The following is a 14161-nucleotide window of genomic DNA, read 5'->3' as shown; positions in this document are numbered from 1 at the left end:
GGTAAGAATTTGGGGATAGATGTGTCTTTGGTAAGGAAAGCTGCCTTTCAGCAGGCAGGCATGTGCAGGAGGATGTAAAACGCATTGTGTCTCTGGGGATATGGTTTCTCCAGAATAAATGTTTTCACTGTTAAATTTTCATCTTCCTTCCAGTTAGATTTCTCTGAGTTGTACTTAGCTTGGAGTTCTTTTATCCTATTTATTGGCTGCTTTTGCTGCTTTTGCTGCCACGTCCCCATGTCACGTTGCTTCCCCTCTGGCACAGCTAGTTCACATTATATTTTTCTGTTTTGTCATCTTTGCTTTTGAGCCACAGAGGAGGAATTGTAGCTTTGGGCGTCCCCTTCCCCATGCTGCTGGCACAGGAGCAGTGGCAGCAGGGAGAAGGGAGCATTTCACACCCACCAGCTCCCTGCAGCAGCTTAGAGGTGGAGGAGGGACACGTCCAGGCTGGTTAGGCCAGGTACAGAGGAGGTTGGCAGGGCTCTGGGAACGGCATAGATGTGAGATGCTGCGTTCCTGGCAGGGAAGCATTTGCTCTGTGAAAGGCTGGCTTGTACCTTTGGCTCTGGATAACTTGGCACATGTCCATACGCCTTCTGGGGCACAGGGGAGCCAGCAGATGGATCCTTTCAGGCTGGTACCTGAGCTCAGGTACCCTAAAATTCCTGTTCCCCTTGCACTTAAGCACTATCAGTAACAGAGTATCTTGTACGATTGTGCAGTGAAGCCCACAAATAGCCCAGGACAAGAACTGCTTGTGGGGCTGGAGTGAAAGCCCCTTCCTCGCCCAACCACATCTCAGGTCCCAGAGGGRCACATCACTGTCAAAGCAAGAAGGTGCATCCAAGCACACGGGTTACCTAACACTGGTCGCTGAACGGAGGGTTAAAGAATACTAATGAGGATAGAATAAGCAGGTTCTGCCTTCCATTCCCAGGAGATTGTATGATGAAGGTGGGGGAGACAAGGTTGGGGCTGGATGGGAGCCTGTCAGGTTCTCATCATGAGCAAATCACAGACACTTGGTGCTCTCATGGCTGAGCACAATCCAAGACATCAGCAACATGGTGTGTGCTGCAGGAAGTAATTACTTAAGGTCTTAATTACCTTATTAAACTAAGCTTTTGGTAAAATGCTGTCATATGCCAAGGTTTTAAGCCGTGCATGTTAAACCTGCCCAATACTGTCAGTTTGATTTGATTCAGGCCCCTGGCTATCTTGGCGCGAAACTGCTTGAGCAGCCTGGTTAGGTTCAGAGAGTGATGTTCTCATGGAAAGTCCTCTAGAAACCTCCCTGCTCTTAAAACTGCTGCTCCTAAGGAATGACAACTGTTGAATGTGGAAAGAGCGAAGGGTCTTTTAGCCTAGAAAGTCCTTGGGAACAGCTCTAGGAGCTGTAGCTGCAGGCATCACAAGCACAATGATGTCCTSTTTTCTCTTTTTTGCTGCTATTGTTTTTGAGAAGTCCTTTTCACAGAAACACAGAATAATCCCAATATCACAATGTAAACCAGAGGATTTGTGGAACTGAATCTTTAAGGAAAAATATATATATATGCAAACTACTACAAAATACATGATCAAAATCGCAAAAAGGGTCAGTGCAGTTACAGCTACCTGCAAATCAGTGTAACTGTCAAGGCAAAAAATGGAACTGAGGTCTGCAGACACACATGGACCCAGTGCAGTCTTTGGCCTCTGGCCTAAATCGGTCCATGTGATGTGCATGAAGTGACTACTGTTCTGAAGTCCTCTRGTTAGCATCTTCCAGCTTTGCCAGTAATCCTATAGGTTAAAGGGAATTGCAAATCTTTGGAGCTGCAGATGCTGCAGCACCATCATTTTAGCTCTTCATCTGGAGCTACTGAGTGSGAATCCCTTGCAGGGCAGGACAGCACACATTGAAATGGGAATGTCTGCTAACTTCCTTCCACTTAGCTGGAGAACTAGAGCTTTAACTTCAAGTGAACGTTTCACTGTAAGCTTTTGGGTAGCTGTGCTTTCATGGAAAAACACTGTTTTGCTGTTCTAAAGATAATTTTCAATTTTAGTGATTTTTTTAAAAAAAAATAATCGAAACATTTAATTGCTTTAATCTTACAGTCAAAAAAAAAAAAAAAAAAAAAGTAAGAAAGATGAGAATTTGAGACCAAATGTGTAGGAGTCTAAATGTCTTGACTTCAGCAAGGCTTTTGACACTATCTCCCRTAATATCCTCTTAGATAAGCTCAGGAAGTGTGGGTTAGATGAGTGGACAGTGAGGTGGATTGAGAACTGGCTGAAAGGCAGAGCTCAGAGGGTTGTCATCAGTGGCTCAGTGGAGTCTAGTTGGAGGCCTGTGACTAGTGGAGTCCCCCAGGGCTCAGTACTGGGCACTGAGAAGGACCTGTAAGTGCTGGTGGACAACAAGTTTATGAGCCAGCAATGTTTCCTTGTGGTCAAGAAGGTATCCTGGGGTGCATTAGGAAGATTGTTGCCAGCAGGTCRAGGGAGGTGATCCTGCCCCTCTACTCAGCCCTGGGGAGGCCTCATCTCGAGTACTGTGTCCAGTTCTGGGCTTCCCAGTACGCAAGACATGGAGCTACTGGAGAGAGTCCAGCGTAGGGTTACAAGGATGATCAGAGGGCTGGAGCACCTGCCCTATGAGGAACGGCTGCGAGAGCTGGGCCTGATCAGCCTGGGGAAGAGATGACTGAGGCAATGGCTATAAGAACCTGAAGGGGGGAGGGTGTCAAGGGGATGGGGTCCCATGCGATAGGACAAGAGGCAATGGGCAGAAATTGAACCACAGGAAGTTCTGACTGAATGTGAGGAGGAATTTCTTTACTGTGAGAGTGACTGGCAGAGGTTGCCCAGAGAGGTTGTGGAGYCTCCTTCTCTGGAGATCTTCAAAACCTGCCTGGATGTGATCCTGTGCAATGTGACCCTGCTTGAGCAGGGGGCCTGGATTAGATGATCTCCAGAGGTCCCTTCAAACCTCAATCATTCTGTGAAGAAAAAAAGAGAGAGAATGAAAGAGAAACAAATGGAAGGAAAGAAGGAAAAGAAAGAAAGAAAAGAGAAAGTAAAAAGAAAGAAAAGAAAAATAAAGAGGAGGGAAGGAAGGAAAAAAAAAGAAAAAGTGAACTAAAACTGCATTTGTACTGGCAAAAAGAGGAACTAAAAACAACAGGAACAACATTGTAGCTGGTCTGTAAAGACCCTTTAGGACATTGCCTTGATGGAAAAAACCCATCATTGACATTGTTTCATGCCAAATGTCTCTTCATGACTCTCTGGCAACACTCCTGAAGAGTGAAAAATTTCCTTTGGATATAGGGCCAGCTGGATGCCAAGAGAAAGCAGCATCTTCCTCTCACCTGCTTGCCAGGCTGTCCTGCAGCGAGCAAATCAGGTGCCACACAGGGGAACTCTTTCCCACCTCGGCACCCTTCGACTTGGCAGGAGAGGAGCCAGAGGGCAGACAGGAGATACACCTACTGCCTTGGAGGAAAAAAAGCACCAGCACCCGGAAAAAGCTTCCTAATTTCTTTGTTCCTCTTGCATGACACATTTGGAAGTATGATCAGAAGGCAAACACCCAAAGGAAAAATGAAGTAATGATAAAATCAGGTCTGGGTCTCCATTTGTGCCAGTCAATGAATTCTCTTGCTCACCATTGCAGAGCACAACATGGTAAAGTGATACAGAAAAGACCAAGCCACCAAACCAAGGTGGTTGCTCCAKAGTTCCACCACCTATGTGGCATGTCTAAAGACATCCTCCTCTTTTCCTCCAAGCCGTACCTCATTCAATCCCAATACTGCTGAGTGCTCTGTCACCRAGTAGCTCTTCAGCAGTTTGATTTCCACTTATTCTTTGATAAGGACATTTATTTCTTTTTGGTACTATTCAACCCCTGTGCTGAAGAGAAGACATTATGCATTTGCTCGAGGCATCACTGTGAGCTGCGCTCTTATGTGAGGGCTTTGCAAACATTCCTTCTACCTGATGCTGGGAAAAGAAGGCGAATAGGTGGCATTTCTTGTAAGGCACCAAGGCGAAAGAAGGCCACATTTTGGCTACTCTGGGTAGATCAGGGGGGCTTCCTAAGGCCTGTTTCTTCAGTGTGTTTACAAGCCCTTACACATAACCAAAGCCCAGCTATCTGGGGAATATGGTTCTGTGTGAACTTTGAGCTGCAAATAAACATCTCAAATGTTTGGTGTGCCAAAGACTCACAAATTGTTGGAAATTTCTAGTAATTTGTGTTTGTGAAGAAATTACAATCATCTCAAGCAGGTGCAGGATGTGACATACTGCCTCACTTTTGGGGCTTTTAGCACAATGGGCTCCGCTCCTCTCTTCTCTTCCCCAAACCAGATGTGTACTCTCCAGGAGGCTCAGCAACACAAAGCCTGCAAGGTGACACTCTGTGGTAGCAGTGTGCTAGATTTTATGGCTGTGCACTTTCTAGCTCACTGTTGTAGGGTTTCGTTGCTTGAGTTTTGSTTTTAAACTCCACGCATTGCCTATGCAATCCTTTAATAATGCTGTAAAGACTTTGGAAAGCCACCAGACTTTGAGTTACCATATGGCAACAAGATCATAAATATGTCACTAATAGCAAAATTAGCACTGGTTTCCCAGGGCACATCACAAGACCTAAGACATTTTGCAGGCAATGATAGTTCCAAGTCATGTAACTTAACACACGCTCTGAAGGACTCATCACGAAAGTGGCATTGGAAAAAAAAAAAAAAAAAAAAAAAAAAAAAAAAAAAAAAAAAAAAAAAAAAACAGCCAAGATGATGGACTTGACTTTGGGAAAAGCTCACCCTGAAGAGCAGGAACAAGTAGCAGGGAGGTGGGAGGGAGAACCTGGGCAGTTGTAGGTGCAGGTGGGTGTCCCCATCTCAGACTACTGCAGGCAGAGAAGGAAACCTTGGTGCCTGTGGGCAGCTGGTGTCTGTGGCAGCAGGTGAGGCTCATTCTGGGCTTTTTGCCCAAGAACAGCTCTCTCTCCTCCTCCCCTATGCCACTGGGCAGCCAAGGATTCACACAGGCTTTTTGTCTTCCTTCCTATTTGCTTCTGGCACCATCTCAAAAAGCTGGGCTGGACAGTGGATGTTACCTGTCAGGGCTGAGACCATCTGCTGGGTCACGTGCACACAGCATGTGTCTCAGCCCAGCATGGAGCCACTCCTGAGACAGCGGTCAAAGCAGCCCCTTCGTACGACTGAAGGCTACACAGGAACTGGCAATCATTTTGTGAGCTATGGTATGCAGGGTGGGGGGAGGGGAAGAAAAAAAAAAAACTAAAATTAAGCAGGTTTTGAAATTAAAAGTCCAAAAGTTAATTTTTGATTTTTGTATGAATGAACATGCAATTTCCCGGAACATCCTTGGCTGAGTAACAGCACGAGCTTGTGCTGGAGTAGCAACAGCTRTCTGGGATATAAATTAAGGAATTGAGGCTCAATAAAAACATAACTGCAAGGCAATTAGACCCCTCCCAACACTTCCCAGGGAGAACCTGAGACCGTATGGGCTTGTCCTCCAATTCTTTCTGACAAGTTGAAATAAACACAACTGCGTCCTGCTCAGCAGAGAGCGTGAAATTTCCTCCACAGAACAATTAAACCGCGTTGCTAACGAAGCCTCCCCATGAATTTGTGCCTGCTGCTGGGTCTTCCCCCCAGAGGCAAGGACAAAAGGGAACGTTCTCAGGGCGATGGTGGGTCTGCGTGTGTGCATTTGGGAGACTCCCCTCTGCTCCGGGTTTGTATGTAAACCAACCGCTTCCCTCCATGGCTCCCCACCACCACCCCCCACAGACGCTTTCAGTGCTCCACGGAAGCGCTCTGGAGAAAGAAATAGGTTTTATTACAACAGCTGCTATAATCGATGGACCCTGGAGCAGGATGTTGGCTTGGCTGGTCAAGACGCATAAGGTGGGAGCACGGGCAGAGCACACGCACACAAACGCACCAAATACCAGCAAGTCAGCAGAAAAGGCGATAAGACRAACAGCAGTAGGAGAGAGATTTAGGAAGAGAAAAGCTCAGAGGAAAAAGAGCAAAGGAAGAAGATGAGAGAGGGAGGTGCAGAGGGCGAGCAGTCATCAAGCACAGGGCGAGGGGAGGCCAGCTGGAAACCACGTCCCAGAGCAAGGCGTTTCCCTATATCCCAAGCCCAATGCGAGACAAATCATTTACAGCATGTTTGGAGTCCCCAGTTCAGTAGAAAGGGGTCTCATGGACATTCAGGTTCTCTAGATGTCCAGAGTACTGCTCTTGCCTGTGAAACCTCCGGGAGGGTCTTTGCCCTTCTCTTCAGATGTCACAGAACTGATCAAGACAGAGGCGTTGGCTGAACCCTGTTGCCCCCAGATGGCACAGACCTCCTCAGCACATGAGAGAGGGCAAGTCCGCCAAGCACTGGATCCCATTTGGACTCCTTCCACCCAGTTCTTGCAGCACCCCTTGCTGTCGCTGGTTTTGTTCTTGCCACCCCCATGACGTTCAAAGGACCAGTCTGGGGTTGCTTGGCCCTTGTGTGTATTAAAGAACAAAAACTGGCCATACCCAGTTGATTTGGGAACAGTGGTTTCCAACCTTTTTGCAATACACATCTCTCTGTAGATTCTGAGGGGATGGTGTAGGCTGCTGCATATCAAATTTTTATTATTATTATGTATCTATAACCCTGCATAGTGACCTGCTGTTGTCCTCCAAGGAACAGTGCTACAGAAGCCTTGTGCTCTACAGCTCCCAGAACAACAACCAGTGCTCTACCAACTCTGTCTGCATCTTCCCATGAGGAGATAACTGTCCCACAGCGAAGCAGCAGTCCGTCCAGCACATCCTCCAGCTCTTCTGCTTCCTCCTCKGTTGCTGCATTTACCTCACCATACCTGTCTGCTCCTCAAGCCTCCGGGCCAGGCAGCTGACACCTCATGATCCCATGGGAAGGATTTCTTGCTCATATGATCTGTATGAATCTTCAGCACTTCAGCACAGTGTTCAGGAGCCACTCCAACTGCAAAACAGCCAGTTACAGCCAAATGTAAGAATTTGCTTTCACATTTTCTCTTTAAAAATAAATCCAGGCATCTATATACAACCTCATTACTTTAGTCATCTGAGGAAAAAAAAAATAAACAGGCATCAATTGGGAGAAGTCGAACACTCAAATAACTTAGGAAGTAAACTCTGTATCGAGTTCACAACATGACCAATGTGGAGTCTGCTGCTGCTTTGTGTTCAACCCCCACCTCCCTTTCTATCCCAGATCAGAAAGGACACAAGAGCAGGGGCTATACCCAGCTGAGGGGAAGAGTCCCGTGGGATGGAGTCCAACTGAGCAGTCAGGGTTGAATTTTCCATGAACACTTTCRACAGCAAGGAGATGATACCAAGAACTCAGCTTGTAGCCTAGTACCTAAAAGGTCCCTACAGTGCTTGGGGTGGAGCCCAACCATGATACCTGCAATGTCAAGACAACACTCCCCAGGTGCCCTCTGCTACTTTTCACCTTCACTACACACGCGCCAGCAGCCTGTGCACGCTCAGTAACTTCTGGAGAAATTGCTGCTTGTGGTCCCCTTTCTGCACTGGCTGGCAAAGGGAGCTAAGGAGTAGGAAGGTTGGAAATGGGTGGGCCTGTTGCTAGAAGCTGGGAAGTACATGGGGAAGTTCAGTGCATGCTTCGACCTGCCCTCTTTGCCGGCTTCCTTCCTACCTGCCAGCGGCTGTAGCGGTTGCTGCAGACGTGCAGCTATAAGCGGTGTGAGCAGTTAGTTTACAGCCATCACCAAGTGCGCAGAATGCAAAATGCCTGGCACCAGTATTTTGCTAAACTAACCAGTGTTACGGCTCTTGTTCTCTAAGAGTGCCCTGCCAGGAAAATAGCCTTGAGGGGAAATCCTGGAGCAGGGAGAAGAGGAGAAGTGAAGCTAGTATAAAAATGGGAGTCACAAATAAAGASTGCAGAGATAAGTCCTCTCAAGCTGGGACATGTTTAAAAATGGTATGTTCAATATTCACTGCCCTTGGCACATTCTCATGCACCTCAGCTAAACTGTGTTGCATGTCATCTGCCACTTTTGAGGAGAAAAACATGAAGAGATTGAAAACGGATCCATAGCTAAGACTTGCAGCACAAATCAAAAGATGATTTTTGGCCTCTTTGGGTATAGCCCCGGTGGTCACGGTGCCTTAGAGCCTCACCATTCCCACAAAGCGAAGCTCAGGCCCACTGCACCCCTGTTTAGGTTAGCTTGTGCCTTTGCTCTGACAATTCAACCTTTACCATTCCTTCAAGACCTGTGCTGGGAAGCAGACACTGCTGTGAGGCGTGTGGGAGGGTTTTCTTGCTGGAACTTGCTATTCTTCATCTTTCCCCATTCACTGGGCTGACTCCACAGACTGCGGGTCAAGGCACTCACTATGAGAGGGAAGATGCGATTACAGCTCCAGCTGCAAGGACTGCAGGTGTTTGTTTTGGATGCAGCATCTGCTTGGTATGAAATGCCTTACAGCAGCCACGAGGTCTCAGGAGGTGGCAGCAGTGATTGCTCCTCAAGCCTCCGGGCCAGGCAGCTGACACCTCATGATCCCATGGGAAGGATTTCTTGCTCACTTCTGCCACCAGAAAAGTCAGAATCAGCTCAGCGAGATGTGTCAGCCCCCTTGCCCAGACAGGACCTCGAGGATAGGAAAGAAAGGCTGGCGTTGTTGTTCTTCTGCCTCCTCTGTCTGCAAAAAGGTGGAAGCCACAGGATGAACTTCTCTTGACACAGCTCCTCATTTTTTTGTGAGCTTTTCATGCAATAAGAAAAAAACCCCTCCCTTCTGATGGAAATTTCTTGGTATACTTGGATTGAAAAAAATCTTTGAGTGATGTGCAAAAACTGACAGAAATTAAAGCATTTTGTACTCCAGAAATGCCCAGCTATCTCCCTGAATTCTCACGTGACAGTCTGCATCATTCTTTAGGTCTTGTTTATGCCTAGTCTCTTGCAGCTGCCAGATTCTGGTAATCTGGGTGAATATATTTAAGTAGGCAGTGGGTTCCTGTTGTTAAAGCTGAGTTTTGGAGAAGCAGGGCAGTGAAGGATGGCAAAGCTGGCAGAGGCGCCAGCCCGTGCCCTCTTCCTTGCTGTGAAAGTCCTCAATCGTAAGAAAAGGGGGAAGGAAACAACATGAAATATTTACAAAAACCTGGTTACCTTGGCGTTACTAAGCTGTGGGCAGGTGGCGTCTCCATTAATTATTGCTCYTCCTCTTCTGGTCCCCTTCCAGCTGCCAGCAGGGTTATTCAAAGGAGAAGAGGGAGTTTGGACCGGAAAGGTGATCAAACCCTGCAGTGGGCTCCCCCTGCAGTCACCTGAGTTTCATGTCTAAATCAGGTCCACCACAAAAGCAGCTTTCCTCTGACAAATCCCACCACAACCAATCCTTCCTGTCGTCCTGCAGCAGGCCCAGAGATACCTGAAACCTCTTGCTGCTTCATGCCTTGGACTGTGAAAGTTTTTACCACCTCCACTTTACCGACAGAGCTCTGCAGCCATATCCCCGGAGCAGGAGCAGGGATCTGCACGTGAGATAGCACCAGTCTCCTCAGGTGAGGCTTGTCTGAAAGAAAAAAAGGAAAAAAGGAAAAAAAAAAGAAGAGAGAGAGCACAGCAAGGATCACTGGAGATGCTGCCCTGCCTTGCCTGGAAAGATTGTTTTCCCTAAAAGCCTAGTGCTGGAAAAGGAGAAGAATTTCCATCAGTTCCCTACCTTTGGGGCTTAGGCTTTGGAAACCTGGTTCCACTGTTGTCAAAGAACCCCCTCCTGACTGGGAGTGGTGGGAACAGGACCAAGACAGTATTTCCCAGGGAGACCCCTTACATAGAGGGCTAATTTGCACTCACTCCTCAAGAACCCTTTGGACGGTAGATCCTGCTCACATATCCTGTGAATAAGAGCTTGTAGATCCTCATTATCCCAGGACATGGTCCCCACTGCCTTCCTGCACCCATGAGCATGGGGCTTTGCTGAGAAGGAGCCAAGAAGTCTTGCTGAACCTGGTGTGGTGGATATACCTATCCCGCATGGCATGTGCAGCAATCATACCAAATGTGCCAACGCAGAAAGAATTGCTCGGCCAGTCATCAGATCAATCACCTTATATGACTACAGCCATAACCTCAACTCAGACACAAACAGGGGTCCACAGAGAATTTCTTTGGGCTCTCCTGACTGGCAGTGAGCTGTGGTGCAAGATCTCCCCTTGAGGTGGGATGCCCTCAAGGATACTTCTTGAGATTGCGAGACTCTTGCGCTTGACTAGGAGGTCAAGGTGAGTGACAAAACCAGTAAAACTAGCAATTCTCCTTAGTATTTTTTTTCCTTCCCCTCTTTCCCCTTTTCCCATTTTTCTCCCAGTAATTGAGTAGTACCTGTAGCAGATTGTGACTGCCATTCCAGCCATCCGAATAAACCTGCAGCTGTAGTTATTCCCAAATCTGTGTCATCTCCTTTGTTTGGAGCGTACCTAACTATGACACCTGGCTATGCCCAGAATCATATGCCCAGGAAGAAGGGATCAGTCTTCTTGGCATTGCTGGGTCAGYCTTGTTCAGAGTTGAGCCTGAGCTCACCTAAGTGTAGGCCCATGGGCTCTAAAGTATCCTTGACCTGTTGTGTGCTCACTTCTTACTACTGCAAGTCTGTCATCAGGTGGAACAACAGTTTTAGAAGGGTTGAGTTTAGAAGTTCTGTGAGGTCTTTGCTGGGTTTGTTCTTCTGCCACCTGAGAGAGGAAATTTAAGCCTGAATCCCCAGACAGAGATTTGCAAAGTTTTAAAAACAATGCTAATGTTCCTCCTTTTCTTCTCTCTCACAGCCATAGTTCAAAAGTCTGGAAAGTCAAAAAGACTGAAAATCTGACAGACACCTGTAGCTCTTCTGTGCTAACAGCTCCCTCTGCAGTCAACCCAGGTACATGCGTAACACCAGACAGGAAAGTCTCCTGCCAAATCCAAAGTCATAAAAGGGATGAGATACCAAAGAAGATCCTCACAAGGATTCCCTGGAAGGCATCAGCTAGGGTGTGATCCAGAGCTCATGAAAATCAGCTGAGAAGTTTCCAGATCACTGCAAATAGTCATTCGGGCACATGCAGCAAGCCAAAAAGCAGCTGAAAAGGCCCAGGTCTGGCAAGGCATCCTTGCACATCTCCCTGAGAGTGAGATCAGCACCAAGGGTATATGCAGCATGTGGGAAGAGATGCAGGTACCAGCATTTTCAAAAGCACTACACTGAGCAGGGGTTGGAGGGAATGGTCTTAAGGTCTCCCCATTATCAGATCTTGGTGTCATTCTCTGGGTTCCCAAGAGGAATCTGTCTGTCTCCACCTAGAACCAACAGCCTAGAAACCTCTGTCTCCACCACCATGTTTTAGGAGGAAACCAGTGAAAGTGCTCAAAACTTTCCTTCTTCAAGAGAAAAGGAAACACAGAAAACCTTCAGTTGCTGCAGGATGACAAGGAAGACGTGCAAAAAGATCTCCTCTGCATCACATTACCCAGCAACCCATTTGCAGCAAGTTGCAACACCTCTGACTTGCAGCCACTTGTCCAGGCAATCCCCTGGGGGAGCAGAGTTGGAGTCTCCTGCACTGAAGACACAACTGCACCTGCACCTGTCATCTTGCCCAAGTTGTCTCCTTAGTAATAGGACAGAGGAGCAAAAGGAGCCATGGTAGCAGGGCAATGAAGTCAGGCCCTTTGGAAGTGCCCTCTGGAAACTAACTGAAGCCTCCCAGGTGAGAAGGGCAGAGAACTTTGCATCTGGAACCGGATCAGACTGGGCCTAAAATGGGACAGAGTAGTCCACCATCCCATCAGCACAAAGGGGTTTTGGAGCAGGCCTAACAGCAGGGTTTGGGGACCAGCAGCACTCTGTCAACAGCTGGCCTTGACAACACTTCAGTTTTGGTACCTACTGCAAGGGTCCAAGGGRGGAATGGGACAGACTGCAATTTTAGATAGGGCTTTCTACTATGCACCCATCGCAATACCTGTGGAAGTGTAGAAAGAATACAACACAGACTCCAGAGGTGGATTTGCTCTAATTTAATTTGTATTTCAAAAATAGATTCTGGAAGTAAGAAACCACCAAAGTCAAGAGAATCGTTTCAGTGCACGTGGCTTGATTCAGTCGTCGGAGTATCCTGAGGAGCGCTGAACCCTCATCCACTGGGCAACAGCCAAAGGCACCTTTTCCCAGGCATGACAGACTCACAGGAGGCCTCTCTCCTTTTAAATAGCCTTAAATATCAGTTGTGCAAGGCCGTGATGGGAGGCTGGTTTGCTGGCCCAATCATTTTCCAACCACATCAACTACAAGTTCCTCTGCTGCCAGCACAGCGCACAAAGATACCACACCACAGTAGCTCATGCTTGAGGAACTGTATCCATCGATCATGTTCTGGATCATGAATCCCAGTTTTCTATCCATTACTTAGTTCTTGCACCCTTGATTCTTCCGGTTCCAATATKGCTACCTTCATCAGCTTGCATAAAAAACATAAGCTTGCATAAAACCTTATATTAATATAGCATCAACTCAAAAGTATGTCACATGAGAGATCTTCAGAAAGCAAGAATGAAAACATCAAAAAGTGAAGGTGATCTTTCAAGAGCATAATCCTTTGATTACCTAAAATAACTAACCACAGTAAATCTCTGGTTTTGTAGTTTAGATTTTCTTTGAAGTACATCAGCTGTTAAACCTCAGTGCAAWTATTTTATATTAGCATAAAGTGAATTTGTAATGCAGTCCTCAGTTAAGTTACCAATGCAGAGGTCAATGAAGTGCATAATCCTGACTGCCTAGGCAGGGTCTGAACTCTCCGATCAGAGAAGGTGACACTTCAGGCACATATTTTCTATCCTGGTCTTCAGAGGCTGTTCTAAAGATTCACTCTTTCCCCTTGCACGAGTCGTGCTCGGAAGCTCCAAATATCCTTCAAAAACAAAACAAAAGTAAGGAAAAGCCTAAAGGGCTAGCCAAGATGGTGACTAGGATACAKCCAGTAACATATAACATTCTCAGCTTGGTTAGTTACTCATAAATTATATCAAAATATCAAAAGATTCATTTCAAATCCTAAATACCATGAAYAAAAATACAGCTAACACTAAAATAAGATAGAGCCCACACTGAAAGAAGTCAGGTTATTTGTGGGTTTGACAAAGATTGCAACATGCCAAATGTTCATTTCCGAAAGACAGCAGAAGAGGAACAYGTACAGCACAGAGAATATTACCCTAGCAGAAGTCACCTCACCTGCATGTACACATAATGCCTCCCTTGCGCACCTTTGGGTGCCACCACATTTCCTGTGATTGAAAAAGCTCACCAACTGACTACATATTTCATACTGCTTTCCAGAAGAAAGCAATATCTCCTGAGCAGCAGAAACCAGCAGGAAACAATGGATACAAATACAAGCACTTAGCCAGAAGTCATGCACTGAGCAAATACTGCTCCGGATTATAAAGCAAAGCAAAAGACCATCGTTTGCTTCATGGAAGTAAGCCTTGGGCAAGTTCTAACTCCGTTTCCCTTACTTTCTTCACATCATTAGTGTTACGAAGGTAAAATGTAAGAGATGATAGGCACTCCTCTTTGGAAGAAAGCTCCAATTTTGATTAAAGAAACTTTAGCCTACATGGGAACATGCGAGAGGGCTTGTGTGGGCACRCACTCATCATCATTGCTCTCAACAAGGAATGAGCCTCGTAACACAACACTTCAGACCTCACTGTGCACCTAAATAATTCCAGTCAAGAATGCTTTAACTTGACAGACGATATCTATGACCAGGTTGTAAAATACAGATGGGCACGCAACCCTCCTTAGGCATCCTATGGGGAAAAAAAAACAAACCAAACCAAACAGAAAACATGTCCTTCCTCCCTAGAAACCCTGGGTATGTAATGATTTTAAAAGGTACTCAGGGCCTATTACATCTAGAAGTTACTGTCTTGATCCTGTATGTGTTTGGGAAATGCTGTGGATTAAGAAATTCAGAAGATTAGGAAACTTTCAATCACAGTACAACGTTCATCTTTTTTCAGTGGCTGACCCCTGGAGAATTTAGATTTATTTTCTGTTGTACA

The 14161-nt window shown here is 46.5% G+C and overlaps 1 protein-coding gene across 1 annotated transcript in view; it reads right to left on the bottom strand.

The window, feature by feature from the left end:
- Positions 1-12094: 12094 nt before the first annotated feature.
- Positions 12095-14161, bottom strand: part of PHYH (phytanoyl-CoA 2-hydroxylase) — a 10770-nt gene continuing 8703 nt past the window's right edge. The window contains exon 9 of the mRNA XM_085299187.1: positions 12095-13002. Within this exon, the coding sequence (XP_085155313.1) occupies positions 12949-13002 (54 nt within the window). The 3' untranslated portion in view covers positions 12095-12948. The remainder of the gene's footprint in view (positions 13003-14161) is intronic.

This window comes from Rhea americana, unplaced genomic scaffold, assembly GCF_003343005.1.
Source record: "Rhea americana isolate MKP2758 unplaced genomic scaffold, rheAme1 scaffold_1, whole genome shotgun sequence".
In the NCBI taxonomy this organism is placed as follows: domain Eukaryota; kingdom Metazoa; phylum Chordata; class Aves; order Rheiformes; family Rheidae; genus Rhea; species Rhea americana.
This window is presented reverse-complemented; position numbering and strand designations above follow the sequence as displayed.